This window comes from Oncorhynchus masou, chromosome 27 (assembly GCF_036934945.1).
Source record: "Oncorhynchus masou masou isolate Uvic2021 chromosome 27, UVic_Omas_1.1, whole genome shotgun sequence".
NCBI lineage: Eukaryota > Metazoa > Chordata > Actinopteri > Salmoniformes > Salmonidae > Oncorhynchus > Oncorhynchus masou.
Genome location: NC_088238.1, coordinates 52,637,188 through 52,663,687, shown reverse-complemented (window position 1 = coordinate 52,663,687; position 26,500 = coordinate 52,637,188). Strand labels below are relative to the sequence as shown.

General features: G+C 43.8%; 1 protein-coding gene across 1 annotated transcript in view; it reads left to right on the top strand.

Moving 5' to 3' along the window:
• Positions 1 to 26,500, top strand: part of LOC135516400 (neurexin-1-like) — a 1,013,356-nt gene that overhangs the window by 357,607 nt on the left and 629,249 nt on the right. Inside the window, exons 5-6 of the mRNA XM_064940681.1 lie at positions 20,952 to 21,253; positions 23,814 to 23,821. Of these exons, the coding sequence (XP_064796753.1) occupies positions 20,952 to 21,253; positions 23,814 to 23,821 (310 nt within the window). The remainder of the gene's footprint in view (positions 1 to 20,951; positions 21,254 to 23,813; positions 23,822 to 26,500) is intronic.

Genomic DNA, 26,500 nt, shown 5'->3' with positions numbered 1-26,500 from the left:
GGAGAAAGTTGAGAGAGAGGGGAGTTGAGAGAAGATTGAGGCGAGGAGAGTTTAGAGAGATTAGTGAGTTTTACTGTATGGTTAGTGTGGTGTGCAGTATGGGGCCTCAGCCAGACATGAGGCTCCTTGCATCGGCCATGTCTACAAGGGGTCGGCGGAGAGGGAAAGTCACTGTCAACTTCTGAGAAGAAAATGTTTCGCCACCAAGGGGTCTGTGGGGTCGTCTTTTTGTTTGCTAGTGGAGGATGTGGATGTTGGGGGGCCAGACTGTATGTGTGAATGCATGTGTTTGTACTAAGTTAGCTGTTAAGTTTGACAGTAAGTCACTTTGGCAACACCTACTGTAGAAAAACACATTCATCATGTGTCCGTCTCATTAAGACCTTTGCCATAGCCTCTCAGACTCATCATCAGACAGAAACAGTGCTACAAGGCTATCTTGATCATTCAAAAGTTGAGTCATGCAGTTAGATGATGGATGCCATCTTAGTTGAACAAGAGATTACTGTAGCACATACATACACACACACAAACAACACACGCACACACATGCACACGGACACCCCTTCTCCACCAGAGTGATGTCATCTCTGTCTTGTCTGGCTAAGCAGATTGTGCAGTCACCAGTGAAATTGAAATGCAGCCGTGGTTAATTAACAAACAGCCTATCACCCGTCCAGTTAGCATGCTGTCAATATTTACTGCTGTTTCCTGTTGCTAGGGAGGGCTAATATGTTGGTCCTAGAGAGAGTGGGGGAGTATGTTTGGCATGGAAGGCAGCTCAACCATTTTCTTCACTTGTTGCACTTTTTATGCTCTTTCATATCCCCAGCGTGATGTCCAATTACATGATGACTTTGTGACCATTAACCAACATAGAGGAGACAGGAGACTGCATTACCTGGAGGGATGGAGGGAGGGACACAGTATCACTATGCATAAAAATTACAGCTCAGAGTATTTATAGTTTGTGTCAAACCACATGAGCGTTGGCCCTGAAAACCACTCTTAGCATCGACTAGCCCTCCCGTTGAAAAGGTTAGCATTTAGCCTAAGGCTTTCCAATAAGATCACGGATGGAGAAGAAAAATAAACACCATGCATGTTTTCCTGTTTCTCTTTACACTCACATTCACCTCCAAATGTCAGCGGCAATATTGATCGGGGAAGAAAAATGCAACGTGAGTCACGGATGGAAGAGGAAATCATATTTCATAACCTGACGTCTGCATTTGTCAGTCAAAGGGTCAATCGTATTTGCGAGATGTAATCTTGTGTTGCAGTATTTGGAAGATGCGTTGGATAATGTGGTTATTTGGAGGAAATTACGTCGCTAAGATAGCAGCCACCAGGCCAAGTCTCTGCACACTTTCTGTTCAGGTGGTCATAATAGCCGCCCCCCCCGTGAGCTAGAATGCAGAGCCGATACGTGGGGTCAAAAAGTCAACGCCCTAGCAACGAGTTCCTGCTCATTATAAAATAGCTCCTATGGCACCTAGCACCTTGTTAGTGGTTAACCATCTTAAAGTACAGACATTCTCTGTCTCACCATTGACTTCTCCCGAGTTTGTCTTATTTTTCTACCCGCCTTCCTTCCTAAGCAGGCAATCAATTCTCTCACTGCACTGATAACACAGTGCCATGTTTCTAGTTGGGATCCATCTTTGAAATCCATCAAGGGTGGTTGCTACTAGAAACGAGAACAACAGAGAAAGGACTGAGTCATAATTTGGAGAAAGTTTTTACTAACCATTTACGTTCTGACGCAAAGGTCACAGTGCGCTGTTTAATCAATGTGTCTTTTCAGAAATTAAACTCACTCGTTTTCTGGTGGGTTACAGATCAGAAAGCTAAACCCAGTAAAAGTTTCCCAGCCATTTTGGTTTCATAAGCAACATAAAGTTTATAATATTTATTTAGTAGAAATTTAGCAGGATGAAATCTCTTGAGAAAAGTTGGTTATTCTCAGACTGATCTAAAGCTGGTTATTCTCAGACTGATCTAAAGTTGGTTATTCTCAGACTGATCTACAGTTGGTTATCCTCAGGCTGATCTACAGTTGGTTATTCTCAGGCTGATCTAAAGTTGGGTATTCTGACTGATCTAAAGCTGGTTATTCTAAGGCTGATCTAAAGCTGGTTATTCTCAGACTGATCTACCTTTAGTTATTCTCAGGCTGATCTACAGTTGGTTATTCTCAGACTGGTCTACCTTTAGTTATTCTCAGGCTGATCTAAAGTTGGTTATTCTCAGGCTGATCTAAAGTTGGTTATTCTCAGGCTGGTCTAAAGTTGGGAATTCTCAGGCTGATCTAAAGTTGGTTATCCTCAGGCTGATCTAAAGATGGGCATTCTCAGGTTAATCTAAAGTTGGGATTTCTCAGACTGATCTAAAGTTGGGAATTCTCAGGCTGATCTAAAGATGGGCATTCTCAGGTTAATCTAAAGTTGGGATTTCTCAGGCTGATCTAAAGTTGGGAATTCTCAGGTTGATCTAAAGTTGGGAATTCTCAGGTTGATCTAAAGTTGGGAATTCTCAGGTTGATCTAAAGTTGGGAATTCTCAGGTTGATCTAAAGTTGGGAATTCTCAGGCTGATCTAAAGTTGGGAATTCTCAGGTTGATCTAAAGTTGGGAATTCTCAGGTTGATCTTAAGTTGGGAATTCTCAGGTTGATCTAAAATTGGGAATTCTCAGGTTGATCTAAAGTTGGGATTTCTCAGGCTGATCTAAAGTTGGGAATTCTCAGGTTGATCTAAAGTTGGGAATTCTCAGGTTGATCTAAAGTTGGGAATTCTCAGGTTGATCTAAAGTTGGGAATTCTCAGGTTGATCTAAAGTTGGGAATTCTCAGGCTGATCTAAAGTTGGGAATTCTCAGGTTGATCTAAAGTTGGGTATTCTCAGGTTGATCTAAAGTTGGGAATTCTCAGGTTGATCTAAAGTTGGAAATTCTCAGGTTGATCTAAAGTTGGGAATTCTCAGGTTGATCTAAAGTTGGGAATTCTCTGTCTTTTTCTCCAGCTCATCCTTGCAGTCCCTCCTTGCTGCTTTCAAATTAGCATATTAAGTAAAGCAATTTACGTGGGACGTTTTTTGGGCAATGATTCAATACAATTAAAACAACCCACGGAAACAATGTCATATCAACAGTAGCTCATAATTAACTGTGCGAAAAAGTCATTTTTTTTTTACCGTGATGTATGTATCTCTCAATGCAATTATGTTTTTTTTTCCATTTGAAGAGTGATTGTATGAAAGCAAATAGAGCCATTGCCACTTGTAGTGTGCGACTGCAGGTTTCAAGGTGGTCTGAGTTCTTGTTATTTTGTGTTCGAGGCTCCATTGAAACGTCTTGCTGTATTTGCTGAATATGCTGTATGTGTCACTTACAATGCATTGTTTAGGTATAGGACTAATCTTGAACCCTGTTATTGTCTAGGCCTGTCCTATCATTGCTACCATTCACCATAGTATGCACTTTAACACATGCATCCAATACCTGATTGCAAATATTCTGGCTTAGGAAACTCCGAATTCAACCAATTGTTGATGTTGTTGATGTTGCTGCTGCCTCGTGTGGCAAGTCTCAGCCCCTGTTACTGGGTTACTCTGTCAAACATCCAGCCATGTAGCTAATGATCAAGTCTCACAGGCCCATTTCAGACATCTTTTTTTCTTGGGCTTGCGTGACATGTACTCTGTACCCTGTGTCAGGCCTTGAGATTGCACAGGCTTTCACTGTGATAATGGTCACCTGCCAGACTCCGACTGCGGAGGAGATGAGGAAAAGTGAGAAAAGGAGGTAGAGAAAGAGAGAGTGTGAGAGAGGCAGGTCGAACTCGAGTCACGATGCCATCAGCGGGCGGTTTCCCTGGCAACGGGCAATTAAAGCGTCCTTTGTCTAAGTAAGTGCGTCTCGTTAATCATTTTCTATTTCTCGTCCCAGTGAGGGAGAGGACGACAAACGGAAAACACTGAAATAGGTTTAAAAAGTGGAAGTGCTAACAGACACACATAGGGACATTATATAATGTAGGGTGTGTGTGTGGTGTGCGGGGTCGGGTGGTTCAGGGAGCAATTGACTCACCTAGAGGATGTGTAATCTGTAAAAGGTCAGAGTAAAACCCGCACACACACTACTGTCAAATTGCTGCTTGGTCCCCATGCTTGACAGCTTTACTTTGTGACGTGGAACTTCAATAGCATGACTTTTGTTGCAATGGCAGCAGCCAGTAAAAAACACTGATACATCATAAGCTATACATTAGTCTGCTATTTTGATCAAAATGTTTTGCTACTCTTTATGACTTCATGAAATACTTTTTTATCACAATAATATAGCAACTGCTTCTTGTCTGACATTAAGTGGCTGTCAATCAGAATAATTGCCTTTAAAATGCATATGCCACTAAACAGTCAAAATAAAAGGTGAACTTTGGCCTGTTGTTTAAAGGTGGGGGTCCAATTGAGTTTAATCAAGGGTTTTGTCTTGCTGAGTGGTACTCTAGAACCTTGTTCAGGGGTCTTCTTTCCCAAAGGGCAATGTCAAGTGTATAGACACTTAGTAGACACTTTATGTAACTGTCAACGTGTACTGTAGTGCTGTGTGGTGATGGACAATGTCCATTTTTTCAAGCTCCTGCAACACAGCTACGTTGATCATTTCAGTGTTTAACCAATACTGAAGTTATTGATATGATTCAATATTCAATCTTATTTTGTGAGATATTTTACAAGGGTCGACGTTTGACTGTGGAATAAAATTCAAATCAATCCATGTTGCTAGAAAATGTAGATAGGTCCACATGCAGTTTAATTGATTGGATCTGCAAACAACACTGCTAAATCATTTATAACCTAAACATTTAATGAATAGTACCGTGCTGAATCCATCTAGCCATAGTTCTATGTACTGTATAAGGACGTTTTAGTGCCGATTTTTGGCTCAAAGATACCTCACTATACTCTAACAAGGGCTAAAATGGGTGTCGTTCTGGATACCTGTATCCAATCACACCATACAATCCATGTAGAGATTGCATAAACTATTATCCTTGAAAACCCCGTTTTTCTAACAATGCAAGAATATATACAATTAGCCCCCATCCCCGCAGGAGGCCTTTTGCCTTTTGGTAGGCCGTCATTGTAAATAAGAATTTGTTAAATAGTTAAATAGTTATATAAATATATTTTTGTATAATCTTAATGCATTGTTGGTACAGTATGTTAGGATTAAGTGGTAGCAACGTGCTAGAACAGGCTTACATTGGAGCACAAATAACCCTCATTCCCTTGACCCTATTCAGTACCAATGATGCATTAATTCCATTATTAACTCATAGGCAGTCTAACAAGATAATTAAAAACTAGCGGTACCGACCAACCATAATCTACAATCCTTCACAGAAGATAACCCATTTCAATATGGATGGTCCATCTATCGATGGCGTCACTTGAAACAAAAGAAACCGTTGTGTTTTGTGTTCCCTGTCGTATTCACCTCGAGGCGAAGTGGCGCTGGCGGTCAGGGTAGAATCAATGGAACTGGTGGCTGTACAAAGACTGGCATGCTTGGCAGAAAATGAGCTCGGCAGACGGCAATATACAACCTTCATTAAGGGAGCGCAATCAGAGTCTACAGATCAATATCCAGTTATCACCAGTTCTAGTACTAGAAGACCAAGGTGTTCTACAGGGAGGCCCATTGTATGGTGGGTCTTTTGTCGATGGAGAACCAATACCGTCACATCAGAGATCCGCTAGCTAATCAGTGAATTACTCACGTTAGCAAGTGTTGCTGCAGGCTAGGTCAGTTTGGGCAGGAATCGATAGCTCCTTTTCGCCTTAGTAATTACGCCCTTCCTTATTCAGCTGTTCTTTTGGGGCGGCAGGGTAGCCTAGTGGTTAGAGTGTTGGACTAGTAACCGGAAGGTTGCGAGTTCAAAACCCCTGAGCTGACAAGGTACAAATCTGCCGTCATTGAAAATAAGAATTTGTTCTTAACTGACTTGCCTGGTTAAATAAAGGTAAAATTAAAAAAATAAAAAATTCATCCTTATTAAGGTCAGGGTTCAGTTTTGGGTTTGCTCTGGAATGGATTAGCTTGCGTTGATCCATTGCTTTGTGTACAGACTGATAGTAACGGACCCAAAAGTATCCCAGCATGGGAACTTGGGCTGTCTGCACTGCTGTGTCTGACTACAGTTGAATTCTGATCAACTTGGAGACTTGTTACTGCTGTTGGTTTTGGCTTGTTGCTAACTAAACCAAAGAGTGCAGAAATCCTGAGCATTTAAAAAAACAAAAAAAAAACAGGGAAGGCCCCTGTTTGCAACTCTTCTATAGAAAGGGAAGGGGTTGCTTGGGTACACCAGAGAGTAAGTTATCGGCTCGTCAGAGATTGCAATACCACTTTGATGTTTTCTTTTCATGACAGCTGACAGTTGAGATTTATGAGGGAGAGAAACATCTAGAAGGAGCACAACAAGGAGGCTGAACAACTTGTATCAATCATGTCTTCTCATTTCCCTTCCTCCCCACTGACAACAACCTGAGCATCTGTTCTGTCTCCCTCCCTCTGGCCCTTTTTCCATTGGTCTGATTCCACTTCATCCCCACACGTTTCAAATCAGATGAGAGAGAGATGGGTTTTTTTGTCGCTGCTTGAATGCTGAGCAAACACACACACACACACACACGCACACACACACACACACACGTGCAAACTGACACACGCCTACCAGAGGATGCTAACCATACATCATGTCCCATAGGCTATTGTGATTCATGTGCTTCAAAGCATTAACATACAAAGCTCTATCCCACTATTGCCATTGCAATGCATTCTCCATGTGTTGGAGCGTTAGGGGTAGCCTGGATTACTGTACGGCAGTTATGGGGCGGCAGTGTAGCCTAATGGTTAGAGCGTTGGACTAGTAACCAGGAGGTTGCGAGTTCAAACCCCCGAGCTGACAAGGTACAAATCTGTCGTTCTGCCCCTGAACAAGGCAGTTAACCCACTGTTCCTAGGCCATCATTGAAAATAAGAATTTGTTCTTAACTGACTTGCCTAGTTAAATAAAGGTACAAAAAAAATATAGGGAGATTAATGGACAGTGACTGTGTATAGATGGACTGGCAATGAGGTCATGCGTTATGAAATGTGGATAAACATGGTGTGATTCCCCCTGTGCCCCTATTGGCCCCTCAGGGACACCCTAGACAGGCGAGTGTAAAAGTAGCCAATGAAAGAGCAGAGGAGAGCCTGATTCCTGCGGCAATGTTTTCTTCCAGCAGGGCAGCCAAAATCATTGTGTTTGACTAAAATAAATCATTGTGTTTGACTAAAATAAACACAAGGAACAAACACACACACACACACACAGCTTAAAAGTACCAATGGGTCATTTTTGACACCAAAATGGTATTATATTTTACCTTTCTGTATGTTTTCATGTTTTGAACAAATATGTTGACACATTTCATCCATCCATTTCATCCATAGCCACTTGTTATAAAAATTATTATTCATTCAAAGTGTTGCTGAGAAATTGGTGATGGAGCTAATCTGACATACCGGTATGACCTAACATGGCCACTGATATAGGCCATATGGGCGCTGGTGCCATCAGACATTTAGCTCTTCATTTGGAATGCTATGGCCTTTAAACTTAGTTCCAATTGCATCTGAAAGAAGAAACTCTCAACTTTGTATGGAGACACTGACTGAAATCTAAATATGTATTTATTTTGCAGTTATAGTGGGTTCTACGCCCGCAGGGAACACATCTGGGATGGCTCCATATCTATATATTTGGAGGGTACATACATCTACCTCTGTGCCAAATTTGGTGCATTTGTCACAAAGTTCACTATTGAGTCCACATTTTCAGCATATTCACCTACTTATCAAGAGAACATCTCTGGTCATCCCTACTGCCTATGATTTGGAGGACTCACTAAACACAAATGCTTTGTTTGTAAATGATGCCCGAGTGTTGGAGTGTGCCTCTGTCAATCCATACATTCTAAAAACATTGTACCGTTTGGTTTGCTTTAATATAATGAATTTTTACTTTTACTAATTTAGCAGTTACATTTACTTTTGAAACTTAAATATATTTAAAAACAAATACTTTTAGACTTTTCCTCATGTAGTATTTTATTGGGTAACTTTCACAAGTCATTTTCTGTTATTTTTTTGTTTGAACCTTTCTTTAACTAGGCATGTCAGTTAAGAACAAATTCTTACTGTCACGCCCTGACCTTAGAGCTTTTTATGTCTCTATTTTGGTTTGGTCAGGGTGTGATTTGGGGTGGGCATTCTATGTTTCTTTTTTTCTATGATTTTCTATTGCTAGGTTTTGGCCAGGTATGGTTCTCAATCAGCGACAGCTGTCTATCGTTGTCTCTGATTGGGAACCATACTTAGGTACCCCTTTTCCCACCTGTGTTTGTAGGAAGTTGACTTTGTTTAGGGCACTTAGCCTTTGACCTTCTAGGTTTGTTTTTGTAGTGTTTATTGTTTTGTTCGGCGTCATTTTGATTATTAAAAGAAATTGTATGCTCACAACGCTGCACCTTGGTCCTCTCCTTCAATCAGCCGTGACACTTAATTACAATGACGGCCTACCCCGGGCCAATTGTGCGCCACCTATGGGACTCACAATCACGGCCGGTTGTGATACAGTCTGGAATTGAACCAGGGTCTCTAGTGACGCCTCTAGCACTGAGATGCAGTGCTTTAGACCGCTGTGCCACTCAGGAGCCCATTAAGGTATCTTTACTTTTACTCAAGTATGACAATTGAGTACTTTTTACCCCACAATCAATTAATGTTTTATGCCGCAATGTAGTTGTCTCTTGTAGAATTTACTGAATTCAACAGAACTTTATATGCCCCAGATCCATTCATGTAGAAATTAACTGACCAATTTTATTTGGTCAAAGAGTTTGGAATATTCGTGCGGAATTACCTTTGCCAAGTCGGTGACCATCGTTGGTGTGTTGCATTATGTTTATAAAAACAGTCTGACTTGTCGACTGCATGAACTTTACAAAAATCATGTCATCAAAGGTCATGCCGATTTTTATTAAATTGTCTTCAAGTCCCTGCAGTTGCTTCTCACCAACTACACCATCCAGCCATAACCTGCATTGTGGGAGACACTATTTGTTAACCAATCATTAGGGTGTTTTTGTTTGACCCACGTGAACATGGCCGAAGATGAGACTCAAAACAGGAACCAGCTTTGCCGTGATTCTAAAGCTACAGGGGATACAAATGAAAGTGATATTTGAGACTTCTCTCTCTGAAATTAATATTACACACATGTTTTCAGGTTGTGAGTGTGTGTGATATGAGGGTATAGAAAAATGTATTTTGACGTCTATACAGAAGAACGTTAGTTAACAATAGAAGCTATGTTGACCCTGCCATGTTGAACTGAGTCTTGCTGTTTGAAAACCATTAAGTGTCAGACTTTCGGCTGTCGCAGATGCACCCCTTACTTCACTCGCCGACAGTCAGCTTCTTTCGGCTTACTGGTCAAACACACCCCTTGTTTTGTTTGGGTGGCGGAACTCATTACAATAATTCCCAGCATGTTTTGCAAGTGTACATTTTTTACATTTAGATATACTGTACCTGTCAAATGTTTGGACACACCTACTCATTGAAAGGTTTGAATTTATTTGTACTTTTTTCTACATTGTAGGAATCATATGGAATCAGGTAGTAACCACACAAAGTGCCTTAGACCGCTGCGGCACTCGGGAGCCCTGAATGCCAAGAGTCACCAAATCTGTCAACAAGGCAAAGGGTGGCTACTTCGAAGAATCTCAAATACCAAATATAATTTGGTGTGTTTAACACTTTTTTGGTTACTACATGATTCCATATGTGTTATTTCGTAATTATTTCACAATTATTCTACATTGAGTAGGTGTGTCCAAACTTTTGACTGGTACTGCACATTTTGGTAATTTCCGTAACCATTATTGAGAATGTCATTGTCGTTAAAGTGGTCTGTTGGTTGAGTGCATTTTGTTCATGATTTCAGCCAGTTCTGAAGCTACTGAAAAGGCTCACATAAGTGCAAGATACAGATGGGAGCATTACTGTTTCTTACAGAAATCTCTGTCATTGTTATTGGAAATGAAACATGTTAATGTGACATTGTGTTTCCTTCGTGAAGTTGGACGAGCTACAGTGAAAGAGAAAGGACGGACATCGTTGATCCATTTAGGAGATATTTGTTTCACTTGCGTTGACAAACTGTATTCATTTAATGATGTTTCAATCTGACAATCATTTTGTATATTTTTTTCTCTCAATTTAATAGTATTTGAATAACACAGATCACTGAACTCAATCTGTAATAATAATTTAATGTTTCCATTTGGTGTTATCACTGTCCAAAACTGAATTAAGTAATGTACGTCCATCCAGCTCCCAAAACAGCCCAAGTTATGTGACTATATATATTGCAATCGCCCAAAAAGGGTATGTTATGGTTCATTATGCATTGGCTAATGTGCCACCCAAGTTGTGTGATGGAGGCGGCCATTGGTTTCTTCTTATTAAATCGTCCCCCTCTCTCCCAGTCTTAACTCAATCCAAGTTAATATGCTACACTGCATTTTTATTACTGTAGTGAACAGTCTTAGACTAATGTTAAATCCTGGTGATTTTCTGTACTGATCTTATTTAATCTTGTGATACTTGGGCTATCTATTCCCGTCATTGCTCTTATGTCAGTTCTGTCCGTTCTTTATATCATACTAGCCAATTGGTTTACATGCAGGGTGTAACCGTGCACTGCTTAATTGACATGTGGTGTTTGTCCTGAGTAGTTCAGGTTTACATTAAATAAGACTACAGATCCATGAGATGGTCCTGACATACAGTGGCTTGCAAAAGTATTCATCCCCCTGGGCGTGTTTCCTTTTTTGTTGCATTACAACCTGTAATTTAAATTGATTTTTATTTGGATTTCATGTAATGGACAAACACAAAATAGTCCAAATTGTTGAAGTGAAATGAAAAAAAACTAGATATGGTGCAACCAATTACCTTCAGAAGTCACATAATTAGTTAAATAAAGTCCATCTGTGTGCAATCTAAGTGTCACATTATTTGTGACATGATCTCAGTATATATACACCTGTTCTGAAAGGCCCCAGTGTCTGCAACACCACTAAGCAAGGGGCACCACCAAGCAAGCGGCACCATGAAGACCAAGGAGCTCTCCAAACAGCTCAGGGACAAAGTTGTGGAGAAGTACAGATCAGGGTTGAGTTATAAAAATAAACAACAGCAACTTTGAACATCCCATGGAACACCATTAAATCCATTATTAAAAAATGGAAAGGATATGGCACCACAATAAACCTGCCAAAAAACTCACGGACCAGGCAAGAAGGGCATTAATCTGAGAGTCAACAAAGAGACCAAAGATAACCCTGAATGAGCTGCAAAGCTCCACAGTGGAGATTGGAGTATCTGTCCATAGGACCACTATAAGCCGTACACTCCACAGAGCTGGGCTTTACGGAAGAGTGGCCAGAAAAAAGCCATTGCTTAAAGTAAAAAATAAGCAAACCTGTTTGGTGTTCGCCAAAAGGCAAGTGGGAGACTCCCCAAACAAATGGAAGTAGGTACTCAGGTCAGATGAGACTAAAATTGAGCTTTTTGGCCATCAAGGAAAATGCTATGTCTGGCACAAACCCAACACCTCTCATTATCCTGAGAATACCATCCCCACAGTGAAGCATGGTAGTGGCAGCTTCACTGTTTTTCATCGTCAGAGACTGGGAACTGGTCAGAATTTAAGGAATGATGGATGGTGCTAAATACAGGGAAATTATTGAGGGAAACCTGTTTCAGATTTGAGACTGGGACGGAGGTTCACCTTCCAGCAGGACAATGACCCTAAGCATACTGCTAAAACAACACTCAAGTGGTTTAAGGGGAAACATTTACATGTCTTGGAATGGCCTAGTCAAGCCCAGACCTCAATCTAATTGAGAATCTGTGGTATGACTTTATGCATCAGCGGAACCCATCCAACTTGAAGGAGCTGGATCCGTTTTGCCTTGAAGAATGAGCAAACCTGCCTGTGGCTAGATGTGTCAAGTTTATAGAGACATACCCCAAGAGACTTGCAGCTGTAATTCCTGCAAAAAAGTGTCTCTACAAAGTATTGACATTGGGGGGGATGAATAGTTATGCACACTCATGTTTTCTGTTTTTTTTGTCTTATTTCCTGTTTGTTTCACAAAGTGGTAGGCATGTTGTGTAAATAAAATGATACAAACTATTTTAAGCAACAAAATAGGAAAAATGACAAAGGGGGTGTGTACTTTCGCAAGCCACTGTAGATACAGTATTGCATATCAACAATCAGCTCTAGTGTATGTGTGTCCTTCACCTCTGATAGGAAATGACCAATTATCGTTAATACTTCAGTCTCCCCTGTCTTCTTATTGGCAGCTTTAAGCGGCCGTCATGTCAGTGGCTGTCTCGTCTGCAAAACTAAAACTGTTGCCGAAACAAAAACGGTTGTGCCAAATTGTTCTGCAGAGTCATTCGAGGAAGCAAAGAGAGGAAGGCTCCACACCAGTATCATATCGAGTTATTTGTCCTCAGTTTCATGATATCTAATTGGTAGTTATGATCTTGTCTCATCGCTGCAACTCACCTACAGAATCGGGAGAGGCGAAGGTCGAGAGCCATGCGTCCTCCGAAACACGACCCTGCCAAGCCGCACTGCTTCTTGACACACTGCTCCCTTAACGCGGAAGCCAGCCGCACCTATTTGTGTTTTTCTATAGCTGTTTGCTCCTCTCCCAGTAAGCTTTATAGATGCTCCCCGCACCCTGGCTGAAACCCTTCTAATTTAGTGTCTCTGGCAGAGTTTGAACTGCCGATGTGCGATCAGAACGCAGAGTTGATCTCAGCCTTTGCTGCCCTTCATCCTATGCTGCCCTTGACATTTTGGCCCTGACGGAAACATGGATCCCCCCCAGAGAACACTACTACTCCAGGTGTTCTCTCTTCATCTGACTACGTTTTCTCTCGTAGTCCAAGAGCATCTGGTCGTCATGGTGGTGGCACGAGTGCACTCATTTCTCCTAAGTGGAGATTTTCTCTTTTTCTCCCTCTCTCACCTGTCCATTTCCTCATTGGAATTCCATGCCATCACTTTCACTTGATCACTCAAGCTTTAGATTTTTGTCATCTGCCTATGATTCATTTCTTTCCAAATCTCTCTTTTCCCTCCTTGCCTCTTTTGACCTCATCCTTTCCCAATCCCCTCCCACTCACAAGGCAGTCAATACGCTTGACCTCACCCTTTCCCAGTCCCGTCCAACTCACAAGGCAGTCAATACGCTTAACCTCACCCTTTCCCAGTCCCCTCCAACTCACAAGGCAGTCAATACGCTTAACCTCACCCTTTCCCAGTCCCCTCCAACTCACAAGGCAGTCAATACGCTTAACCTCACCCTTTCCCAGTCCCCTCCATCTCACAAGGCAGTCAATACGCTTAACCTCACCCTTTCCCAGTCCCCTCCAACTCACAAGGCAGTCAATACGCTTAACCTCACCCTTTCCCAGTCCCCTCCAACTCACAAGGCAGTCAATATGCTTAACCTCATCCTTTCCCAGTCCCCTCCAACTCACAAGGCAGGCATTACGCTTGACCTCATCCTTTCCCAGTCCCCTCCAACTCACAAGGCAGGCATTACGCTTAACCTCATCCGTTCCCAGTCCCCTCCAACTCACAAGGCAGGCATTACGCTTGACCTCATCCTTTCCCAGTCTCCTCCAACTCACAAGGCAGGCAATACGCTTAACCTCATCCTTTCCCAGTCCCCTCCAACTCACAAGGCAGTCAATACGCTTACCCTCATCCTTTCCCAGTCCCCTCCAACTCACAAGGCAGGCAATACGCTTAACCTCATCCTTTCCCAGTCCCCTCCAACTCACAAGGCAATACGCTTGACCTCATCCTTTCCCAGTCCCCTCCAACTCACAAGGCAATACACTTGACGTCATCTTTACTAGAGACTGCTCTCCTACTAATCTCACTGCAAACCCCTCCAGGTCTCTGATCACTTACTTTTTTTCCTTTTCCGTCTCCCTTTCCTCCAACCCTAAGCACAATCTCTCCCAGTACTCTCATTTTTAATCCTATCATCTCTCCCTTCTGCTAAATCTTCCTGATTCTACCTCTTCCACCCTACTCTCCTCCCTTTTCACATCCTATGACTCACACTGTCCCCTTTCCTCCCGGCCAGCTCGGTCTTCCCCTCTTGCTCAGTAGGTGAGCGACTTATTGCGAGCTTACTGAACAGGTCTGAGTGAAAAAGAGGGACAACTAAACTTATGGCCCTAACATCCTTTCACTCCTTCCTCTCTACCTTCTCTTCCTCTGTATCTGCTGCTAAAGTCATTTCAAGCTTCTGCTTCTAACCCTAGGAAACTCTTTTCCACCTTCTCCTCCAACCCTCCTCCTCTCTCCCTCCTCTCTGCGGATAACTTTGTCAACCACTTTGAAAAGAATGTTGACGATATCCACTCCTCATTCAATCAGCCTATTGAGTCCACTGGTCTCACTCACACAGAACTACCTTTCGCCTTGACCTCTTTTCCCCTCTCTCTCCAGATGCGACTAGTGAGGCCTGGCCGCCCGACAAACTACCCGTTCGACCTCATCCAGTCCTCGCTTCTACAGACCATCTCTGGAGACCTTCTTGCATTCCTCACTTCCCTTATCAACTCATCACTGACCATTGGCTGCATCCCCTCTGACTTCAAAATGGCCTAAGTCCTAGATCTATCCACTGCCTTAGACACCGTGAACCATCAGATCCTCCTCTCCACCCTCTCAGGGCTGGGCGTCTCAGGTTCTGCACACTCTTGGATTGCATCCTACCTGGCAGACCGCTCCTACCAGGTGACATGGAGAGGATCTGTGTCTGCACCACATACTCTCACTACTGGTGTCCCCCAGGGCTCAGTTCTAGGCCCTCTCCTCTTCTCTCTATACGCCAAGTCACTCACAATATCCTCAGATGTTCTCTCCTATCATCGCTATGTGGATGACACTCAACTACTTGTCTCAATACCCCTTCTGACACCCAGGTGGCGACACATATGTCTGCATGCCTGGAAGACATCTAAGTTAGGATGTCGGCCCATCGAGCTCAACCTAGACAAGACAGAGCTGCTCTTCCTCCCGGGGAAGGCCTGCCTGCTCAAAGACCTCTCCATCACAGAACTCCACAGTATCACCCTTCAAGACTGCAAAGAACTTGAGAGAGAGAGAGAGGGGGGGAGAGAGAGAGAGACTGGTCAATGCCATTGATTCAATATGGGTTGGAATTACATCCCTCTCTGATAACCATCATTTTACTGTGAGGCTCAGAGAGAGGGGTCTTGGCTAAATCATGGAACGCTTCCTTATGGCATATGGTTACAAATCAAATATCACCTGTACAGTCCTTCACATTATATGGAGATTTTGCAAATGTAGGTATCAGAAGTTAGGTTAAGAGCTTGAGACATTGTGGAAGTTGGAAAGTGCCCTAGTAGTCATGTAGAAGTTGGGAAAGTGCCCTAGCAGTCATGTAGAAGTTGGAAAGTGCCCTAGTAGTCATGTAGAAGTTGGGAAAGTGCCCTAGTAGTCATGTAGAATTTGGAAAGTGCCCTAGTAGTCATGTAGAAGTTGGGAAAGTGCCCTAGTAGTCATGTAGAAGTTGGGAAAGTGCCCTAGTAGTCATGTAGATGTTGGAAAGTGCCCTAGTAGTCATGTAGAAGTTGGAAAGTGCCCTAGTAGTCATGTAGAAGATGGGAAAGTGCCCTAGTAATCATGTAGAAGTTGGGAAAGTGCCCTAGTAGTCATGTAGAAGTTGGGAAAGTGCCCTAGTAGTCATGTAGAAGTTGGGAAAGTGCCCTAGTAGTCATGTAGAAGTTGGAAAGTGCCTTAGTAGTCATGTAGAAGTTTGGAAAGTGCCCTAGTAGTCATGTAGAAGTTGAAAAGTGCCCTAGTAGTCATGTAGAAGTTGGAAAGTGCACTAGTAGTCATGTAGAAGTTGGGAAAGTGCCCTAGTAGTCATGTAGAAGTTGGGAAAGTGCCCTAGTAGTCATATAGAAGTTGGAAAGTGCCCTAGTAGTCACGCAGAAGTTGGGAAAGTGGAGAAAGAAAGACAGTTAGTAGACAGACAGTTTTCCAATGCCAGTGAACCGACTGTATCAGTCTATCAGGGTATATCCAGGCTATACCCAAGCTATTCCCAGCACATCAGGCTTTCAGTCTTGGTTGAGGAGAGCCCAGTGCCTGTAGTGGGACATCAAGGCAGAGAAGAGGCAGGTTTAGGAGGAGAGGAGAGAAGATTGGACTCTGGATTGGAGGAGCACCTGATTGGTATGCTGTCGTCAGGCGGTGTGGAGAGGGAGAAGGCTAGGAGGGTTATTGGGAGGGGGGTTTACTATGAGAATAAATTGGTTTTGGGTGTGGAGGGATGGAGGGAAGGGAGAGAGGGAGGGAGGGGAGAGAGGTAGAGAGAGAGACTGACACAGAGTGGGAGAGAGTGATATTCGTTTTATGTTGGAAAGCGAGTGGTGGAGATGAAGTGGTCTCCACCGTCCTTGTGGGGAGGAATGTGGGGAAGTGGGGCTTTCCAGGACCCTCTGTAGAGAACGAGGAAGGATCACTGGTTTATTACAGTATACAGATCTAAGAGAGGGGATGGGGAGAGGGCTTACCAACGGATCCTAACAGGGAAGCCTAGGAGACAGAGGAGGGAAAGAGGGATGTAGAGAAGTAGAGAGAGAAGGAGGGTGGGAGGGAGGGAGGGAGGGGAAGAATGATGGAGGAAAGTAGAGAGAGAGAAGGAGGGTGGTAGGGAGGGAGGGAAAGAGGGATGGAGGGAGGGACGGGAACATGGGAAAATGGAGAGAGTGCTATCTACAATCTACTGAGACTGCTCAAATAAGTGTTTTAATAACATGGTTCACGTAAATGTTCTTGATGTCTATACATTGTATGTTTATTTACCCACTATATGGCAATAGGTTTACACTGCATGTTTATTTACCCACTATATTGGAATAGGTTTACACTGTATGTTTGTTTACCCACTATAGGCAATAGGTTTACACTGTATGTTTATTTACCCACTAAAGGCAATAGGTTTACACTGTATGTTTATTTACCCGCCATAGGCAATAGGTTTACACTGTATGTTTGTTTACCCACTATAGGCAATAGGTTTACACTGTATGTTTATTTACCCACTAAAGGCAATAGGTTTACACTGTATGTTGATTTACCCACTATAGACCATAGGTTTACACTGCATGTTGATTTACCCACTATAGGCAATAGGTTTCTGAAGATGTGTTGTGGGACGTGGCGTTGTAATGCATCATGCCAGGGTCAGAGATAGCATCACCCCCCTGTCATCATCAGAGCACCGCCATGCGACACTAAAACATGTCCCCTCGTCCTTTCCTGTCAGTCTGAGTGCTCATGCAGTGTCTTATTTTTCAGTTCTCCCCTTTGTCAGCCACCTGCCCCATCCCCTCCAAAAAGAAAGTTATTGTCTTCTGCAAGCTGCCTCCTTCCATTTCATTAGCTCAATCTCTATCATCTGACACCACGGCTCATAGAAAGCAATCACAAGTAGTGATGTGCAATTCGCTAACGATTCATTCTTTTTGAACAACTCTTTTTACTGACTCGAGAGTCATGATTTTTTTTTTTTTTCAGAGAAACTCATTCATTTTAGTCGTTCACTTGACCTGCTGGCCGCATTGAATTCTACAGCAGGATTTAATACCCACCCCTCCGTCTCAGTGGCTCCAGGGACGTACTCTGACCAGCATCTGTTCATCATGTGAGCGAGGGAAAATAGATCATGCTGCAGGCATCATGTTAAGAACTGATAATTGATCGCATGGTGCAAGAATGAATGCTGTTAATTGATTATCGAATGTTACTCGATGGACACATCTTAGAACCAAAGCATAGGCAGCTAGCCTCTCTCTGCTCAAAACTCGAACTCGAGAACGAATCGATTGGGCTGCTGTAGTTTGTGAACGGTATTGTGCTAATCTCCCTCCCTGCAGTCAAGCAGTGTCATTCCGCCAAGTAATTCACAATCTAGTCTGGTTGTGTCCGCAACTTGACCTCAAAGGTAACAGTTAGCAATCTTATTTCTATGCCTAGCAATCACAGATGTAAAAAAACAAATAGGCCCACATTTATAAGTCTCCGTCACAAATGACAGCTCCAATAATAAGCCCTCTATGGTGAACGGGAGGTTTGTAGAATCAGGATTCTTTTGAGTTTTTAATTCATTGTTTGCCAGTAGGGGGTCATCTGTGCATTGGACATTACTGAATCAAATGAACGAAATGAGTCGAAAGATTCGTTCTTTTGACTGAATGACTTGAAAATATCATTGAGAAGAGCCAAACTTCCCACCACTAATGGCGCTGCTTGTTGCTTACTGTTAACAACCCAACTAGTTGTTTTTCTGTTGTTTTCTCTCTCTCTCTCTCCTAACTTAATACATAATTGAAAATGGCTACTGCGGTCCATTTACCACGCTTTTGTTCTTACTACATCAGCGGAACAGAGACCGTGAGGAGTCTGTTTACCAGAGATTGTCTCTCTCTCTATTCTTTCTCTCTCTCTTTCTTTCTCTTTCTCTATTCTTTCTCTCTCTCTATTCTTTCTCTCGCTCTTTCTATCTCTCTCTCTCTCTCTCCCTCTCTCTCTCTGTCTCTCTCTTTATTCTCTCTCACTCTCTATTCGTTCTCTCTCGCTGCCTCTCTCTTTCTATCTCTATTCTTTCTCTCTCTCTGTTCTTTCTCTCTCTCTATTCTTTCTCTTGCTCTTTCTATCTCTTTCTCTCTCTCTCTCTTCACTCTCTATTCGTTCTCTTTCGCTGCCTCTCTGTTTCTATCTCTATTCTTTCTCTCTCTCTCGTTTTCTTGTTTCCTCCACGCCATGATGCCTTTCTGCCTCATCTGAGATTACTCTAAATTCCAATTTAAAAATAAAACATAGTTCTCTTCATTAAATGGAGAATTCATTGTCTACCTCAGTTATGGGAGATTGTGTGTGTCCGTACATGCGTGTTCACAATACTGTATGTGCAGGCGTTTCTATATTTTTTATGACTGCCATTTGAAAAGAAAAGCCTGTATGAGTTAATGTTCAATCAGACATGTTAAATACATAGTCAAATCACTGTGTGATTGATGTGCTTGAAAAGTCATTATTTTAACACATAACAGAAATTACAGCAATCCTACATCAATGGATAACTAGTACATGTCCTCTCTAATTAAGCAATAAGCCCCGAGGAGGTGTGGTATATGGCCAATATACCACGGCTAAGGGCTGTTCTTAACACAACACATAACGGATTGCCTGGACACAGCCCTTAGCCGTGATATATTGGCCATATACCACACCTCCTCATGCCTTATTGATTAATTATAACATAAGGAAGTGAAACAAGGTGTCTTATTGCTATTATGAACTGGTTACCAACGTAATTAGAGCAGTAAAAATAACTGTTTTGTCATACCTGTGGTATACGGTCTGATATGCCACAGATGTCAGCCAATCAGCATTCAGAGCTCAAACCACCCAGTTTATATGTCTGAATAACCTGAAGGCTGCATCCCACCACTCTCACCACCACTCTCACCACTACTCTCACCACCACTCTCACCACTACTCTCACCACCACTCTCACCACCCGTCTCACCACTACTCTCACCACCAGTCTCACCACCAGTCTCACCACTACTCTCACCATCAGTCTCACCACCACTCTCACCAGCACTCTCACCACTACTCTCACCACTACTCTCACCACCAGTCTCACCACGAGTCTCACCACCACTCTCACCACTACTCTCACCACTACTCTCACTACTACTCTCACCACCACTCTCGCCACTACTCTCACCACCACTCTCACTACTTCTCTCACAGCCACTCTCAGCTCTATAATTGTAATTCGGTGCTCAGGAGATGGTGGTCCTCAATCTATCTGGCCCTCCCGACCCTGCCCTCCCCTGGGAAATGTGTGCAGATATTGGAGTGATTTGCAGTAATAGTACTTTGGGATAAATGGGATTATCCAATCCCCTCCCTCGCAGGGTTCCCCCTGTTTCGCAAGTGAACCTCATTACCTGAGCTGGATCCCCTCAGAGCATCCTCAGGGACACGGTGAAATTACAACAGCATGGTGTTTGTGTGGATCACTGGTCTGTTGGGATGGCAGCTTGTTGATAGACCCTAGTACCTGATGTACAACAAGATCTCAAGGTTTATCTCATTTGACTTCAGATTCTGACGTGTATCAAATTTTCTCCAAACGTTACATTTCGGGGGGTTTTGGGTTTCGAAGGCAAAACACCCCACTGGACGTCCTCGGGACATGAAGAAACATCCAATTTTGAAATGAAACTTGAGCAACCTGGCTGCAATATAGACACATGAATAGGAAGAGTTATGAGGTGTTGAGTGTTCATATTGTGCGGAGAGACCTCATTATTCATTGTAATTACAGGATGTAGTCTGTTTTATTACGAGACATTAGGAAATGGTGTCTTCCCCCGCCGTTTCATTGGGATTTGACCCGTGTCTGTAGTGTGAGCTGACTTTCTTTGACTGTTGCTGAAATAATGTGTGGCAGGTGGACTGACAGAAAGAACAAGGATGTCGACCTTACTCTGACCTCGCCTGTCTTTCTCACTCTTTTATCTCCATACATCTCTCTCTCGTTCCTTTTGCTTCCAATTGTGTCTTGGGTCTGTGTCACCAATACAGAAATACACCAAACATGAGTTCCAGCAGCTCTATATGAGCTATACACATCTGTAACTGTAACCCCCCTCTCTTCATCTTCATGTCTCCCCAGGGAAGGAAGTGTCGGTGGCCACATTCAAGGGGAACGAGTTCTTCTGCTACGACCTGTCGCTGACGCCCATCCAGAGCAGCACGGACGAGATCACGCTCTCCTTCCGCACGCTGCAGCGCAACGGCCTCATGCTACACACGGGCAAGTCGGCCGACTACGTCAACCTGTCGCTGAAGAGCGGCGCCGTCTGGTTGGTCATCAACCTGGGCTCGGGCGCCTTCGAGGCGCTGGTGGAGCCCGTCAATGGGAAGTTCAATGACAACGCCTGGCACGATGTTCGAGTCACCCGCAACCTGCGCCAGGTAAAGAGACACGACGTGTTTGGCCGAGCTTCTATGCAGGGTTTCTCTCTCGCTTTCTTGTATCTCGCTCTCTTTTTTTCTCTCTTTCTTTTTTTCTCTCTTTCTTTTCTCTCGTTCAAGCTATTCAATCTGTTGGTCTATATCTCTGTGTATCTACCTCTCTTTCTTCCTCCACTTTCTCCTGTCACTTTCTGTCTGATGATGGTGATTTTCTCTTCCACTTCCAGGGTAGAGATCTGCAGAGGATTGCTGTGGTGACTTTCTCTCGTCATGTTTTCCTTCTCTGAAAAACAACCAAATATCCATGTAATCTGCTCATTGGGAAAATCAGGGGGGGGGGGGGGGGGGTCAAAGTTAACAGCACAGAGAAAAGATAATAGACCCAGCACATGTAATCACAAGTTCACATCCATTCGTAGATGTGGATATCTAATACCCGTAGGTCTACGTTGCCCTAATAGGGAACTCTGGGTTCAATAGTCTTACCCACGTTATGATTTCTAATTAATCTGTAGAGACGGTGCATTTTATCCCCGTCTAAACCCATTACTCAACAGATCTTTACAACCCACTAATCACAGTCAGGAAGAAAGGAATCCCACACACACACACACACACACAGACGCGCACACACGCACACAAACACACCAACACCCACAAATTGAATAGCAGAGGCAGAGGCTCGATGCCAGGTCATCAATTGGCAGTTGTAGATAGTGGCAGTGAGATGCAATCAATTTGACTTAAGATTGCCTTGCTTACTTCTCCCAGTGTTTTGCTAATGGTAATTGGAACGAATGGCTTGTCGGCCCTAATAATAGCTGTTGTAATGGGCCCGTATTGCAACCATGCCTGATGTGAATGCGTTAACAAACAAAAGAAACAACGCCAACTCTTTTGTCCAGCGCCGCAGCAAACATTTACACAAAGCCCTACTTCCTATCACCTGGAAACACAACAGGAGCTTCAAACTTCCCAGGACTTTTTAATGACTGCAGAGTTCAGTCTCCGACAGGAGGAAGAAAAGTTGTGTTGCTGGGAAAGAAACCTCAAAATTGAAGTAAAGCTGCTGCGTTGTCATTCAGAGGAAGCTCTCCAGACCAACTAGGGTTGAAGTATTGGCTGTCATAAAAGTCTGATTCTTCCTGCAGAGGTTCGGCCACTGCAGTCATGTCATAATGAAAAGACCTGTAGTTTATGTGAGCTTGACTCAGGGGGCAAAGTGTTTGACACTGGGAAAACTCTGATCGCACACTGACAGAGAGACTTGTTTGGGGTGCACAATCACTAAGTCATACAGAAGCCGGAATGCTCACTGTGCTGTACAATTCTGGGATCATAGGCACACACACACACACACACACACACACACACACACACACACACACACACACACACACACACACACACACACACACACACACATTAGGGATGGGCATTTTAAATTACTTCAGCAGAGCCTCCCGAGTGTCACAGCGGTCTAAGTAACTGTATCACAGTGCTAGAGGCGTCACTACAGACCCGTGTTCAATCCCGGGCTGTATCACAAAATTGTCCCAGCGTCTTCCGGGTTAGGGGAGGGTTTGGTCAGGAGGGGCTTTACTTGGCTCATCGCCCCCTAGCGACTCCTTGTAGCGGGCCGGGAGCCTGTGGGCTGACCTCGGGCACCAGGTGAACGGTCTTTCCTCCTACACATGGGTGCTTCCAGGTTAAGCGGGCGCGTGTTAAGAAGCACCGTTTGGGAGGTGCAGTGGGCACTGCATCGCACTGCATCGCAGTGCCACCAGAGACGGCCTGGAGGTCCATGGGGCGACACACAATTTGCCCAGCGTCGTCCAGGTTAGTGAGGGGTTGGCCGGTAGGGATATCCTTGTCTCATCGCGCACCAGCGACTCCTGTGGCGGGCCGGGCGCAGTGCACGCTAACCAGGTGCACGGTGTTTCCTCTGACACATTGGTGCGGCTGGCTTCCGGGTTGGATGCGCGCTGCGTTAAGAAGCAGTGCGGCTTGGTTGGGTTGTGTTTCGGAGGACGCATGGCTTTGACCTTCGTCTCTCCCGAGCCCCTACTGGAGTTGTAGTGATGAGACAAGATAGTAATTACTAACAATTGGATACTATGAAATTGGGGAGAAAAGTAGTTAGATAAACATATTGCTGCCATAGGCTATCTATCATACCATCTGGTAGTGCCTGACTTGACTGCATTGACTGCATTCACATTGTTGTGAAGAAGCTAGTTACAGTCAAGTTAGCCAGCTAGCTAGCTAAAGTAGCGAGGCTAATAGAGGCTATTTTGCAGCACTCCCCGTGAAATGTCTACAACAACTGCGTTCATATGAAACAACAGCTACCGGTTGATTGATCATTGAAGCCTACTCCTTTTCATTTAACCAACTTAATTACGTAATTTTAATTACATTTTGCTTTGATTAGAAATCTCCCAGTTCCCTTGCTAGACATGTAGCCTCTGACTGTAGCCCATAAAACTGTTGTTTTCTTAAACTATTGAATGTAATGGTCTATCCTATGTAGCAATGTCACAGATAGACAAAGGCCTAGCACGCAGGAACACACACACACACACACACACACACACACACACACACACACACACACACACACACACACACACACACACACACACACACACACACACACACACACACACACACACACACACACACACACACACACACACACACACACACACACACAGACACACACACGGCAGGGGTCAAATATGTTTGCTGCTGGGGCATGCTTGCTCAACAGAGTGAAACTGGTTTAATGAGCTTGGAAAGCCAACATGATTCTAGAGATTTAGACCCTGATCCCAGCCACTCACCACCAGTCCCAACGTAGCAATCCACATCCACACTGAGCTATACCACACACACACTCACAAGCACACACACACACACACACACACACACACACACACACACACACACACACACACACACTGGCTGAGGGAGGATAACGAAGGCATTGACCTGACCAGTGACCTCTGACCCAGTGTTTGCAGCCTCTCTGCTCTTGGACTAATCAATAGCGTGGTTGCAGGTCATGTTAGAAACACACACTCACACACACACCATTCACCCCCCACAAACTGTTCAGCCTCCTGTTCGTATTATATACCCACTGTTTTCATCATGATGTCATGTCCCTAGGATAGCCCTCTCCTCAGTCTTCACCGGCCCATAGCTGTACCTCTAGCTCTAAAGCCATGATTATCAATCCATTTTAATGCCTACAGTAGTTTGATTCCATTCTATTGGTTTTAAGTGCTCTTGCTGTGTGGTTCGGCATCATTAGTAACAATGAGCTTCCCAAACTGTCCGTCATTCAGAGTTTATTTTTTTCTCTCATTGTATTTATTTCTCATCCAACACCACCCACCTGAAACCTGTGAATGTGTCACCTTTTTAATGGTAAAAAGGAGGAATAGAGAATTAGCTGAGAAGATATGGAATCCTAAACAAAGAAGAAATGCAGAGAAACACAGAAGAATCACAGCGCTACCCAGTGGTGTTGAGAGGTAATGGTTCACTACATGCCTGTATAGAGGAGAGATAATGCTGTCCTACAGGTCTGTATATGGGAGAGGTAATGCTGTACTGCAGGCCTGTACATGGGGAGAGGTAATGCTTTCCTACAGGTCTGTATAGAGGAGAGATAATGCTGGCCTTACATGTCTTTATATAGGAGAGATAATGCTGTCCTACAGGCCTGTATATGGGAGAGGTAATCCTGCACTGCAGACCTGTATTGGGGAGAGGGAATGCTGTACTGCAGATCTGTATAAGGGAGAGGTAATGATGTACTGTATAAGGGAGAGGTAATGGTGTACTGCATAGGAGAGAGGTAAATGCTGTACTGCATATGGGTGAGGCAATGCTGCACTGTAGGCCTGTATTGGGGAGTGGTAATGTTGTACTGTATAAGGGAGAGGTAATGTTGTACTGTATAAGGGAGAGGTAATGGTGTACTGCATAGGAGAGAGGTAAATGCTGTACTGCAGACCTGTATCAGGGAGAGGTAATGATGTACTGTATAAGGGAGAGGTAATGATGTACTGCATAGGAGAGAGGTAAATGATGTACTGCAGACCTGTATCAGGGAGAGGTAATGATGTACTGTATAAGGGAGAGGTAATGGTGTACTGCAGGCCTATATTGTGGATTTGTAATGTTGTACTGCATAGGAGAGAGGTAATGCATTACTGCATATGGGTGAGGCAATGCTGCACTGTAGGCCTGTATTGGGGAGTGGTAACCCTGTACTGCTTAGGGGAGTGTTAACCCTGTACGGTATAGGGGAGAGCGCTGCACAATTGTATTTTTTTATTTTACCAGGCAAGTCAGTGAAGGACAAATTCTTATTTTCAATCACTGCCTAGGAACAGTGGGTTAACTGCCTGTTCAGGTGCAAAACGACAGATTTGTACTTTGTCAGCTCGGGGGTTAGAACTAGCAACCTTCCGGTTACTAGTCCAACGCTCTAACCACTAGGCTACCCTGCCGCCCACATTGACTGCCTACCGGGGAGCAGTGGGTATTTGTATACATATTTTTTTGACCTTATCAGCTCTGGGATTCGATCCAGCAACCTTTCAGTTACTGACCCAATGATCTAACCACTCGGTTACCTGCCGTCCCAGAATGCTGTACTGCTGGCCTGTATAGGGAAGACGGTGTGGTTGGTCCCTGTGGTATATGGATGATGGGTAGTCAAGGCTGTTCACACTGACCTCTCATCATGGAAGAAGCTCCCCCAAACACACAGAGGCTGGCCAGCAGGCGTCCCCTCCCTTCTCCTCTTCCTCTACCCCCCCATTCTCTTCCGTCTCTCTCCGGCTCTGACATAATGAGATACTATCATGGATGGTTTACAGACTTTAAGCAGTGGTGACTGTGCTGCACTACTCCAGGGCTGAGACGCTGGACAGACAGACCAACAGACACAATACGTTGCATACAATGCAAACCCATACAGCGAGACCAATACAAATGGACACGCAGGGAGGGTGTCTAGACATGAACAATTGTTCAACACATGTTGCTGCACACATCCACACACTCGCACAGAAAGTGGTTGCTTTCCACTTGCATTCATGTAACGGTTTCAGACCAAAGAGGTGTAATGGTTTCAGAGGAAAGAGATGTAATGGTTTCAGATCAAAGAGATGTAATGTTTCAGACCAAAGAGATGTAATGGTTTCAGATCAAAGAGATGTAATGTTT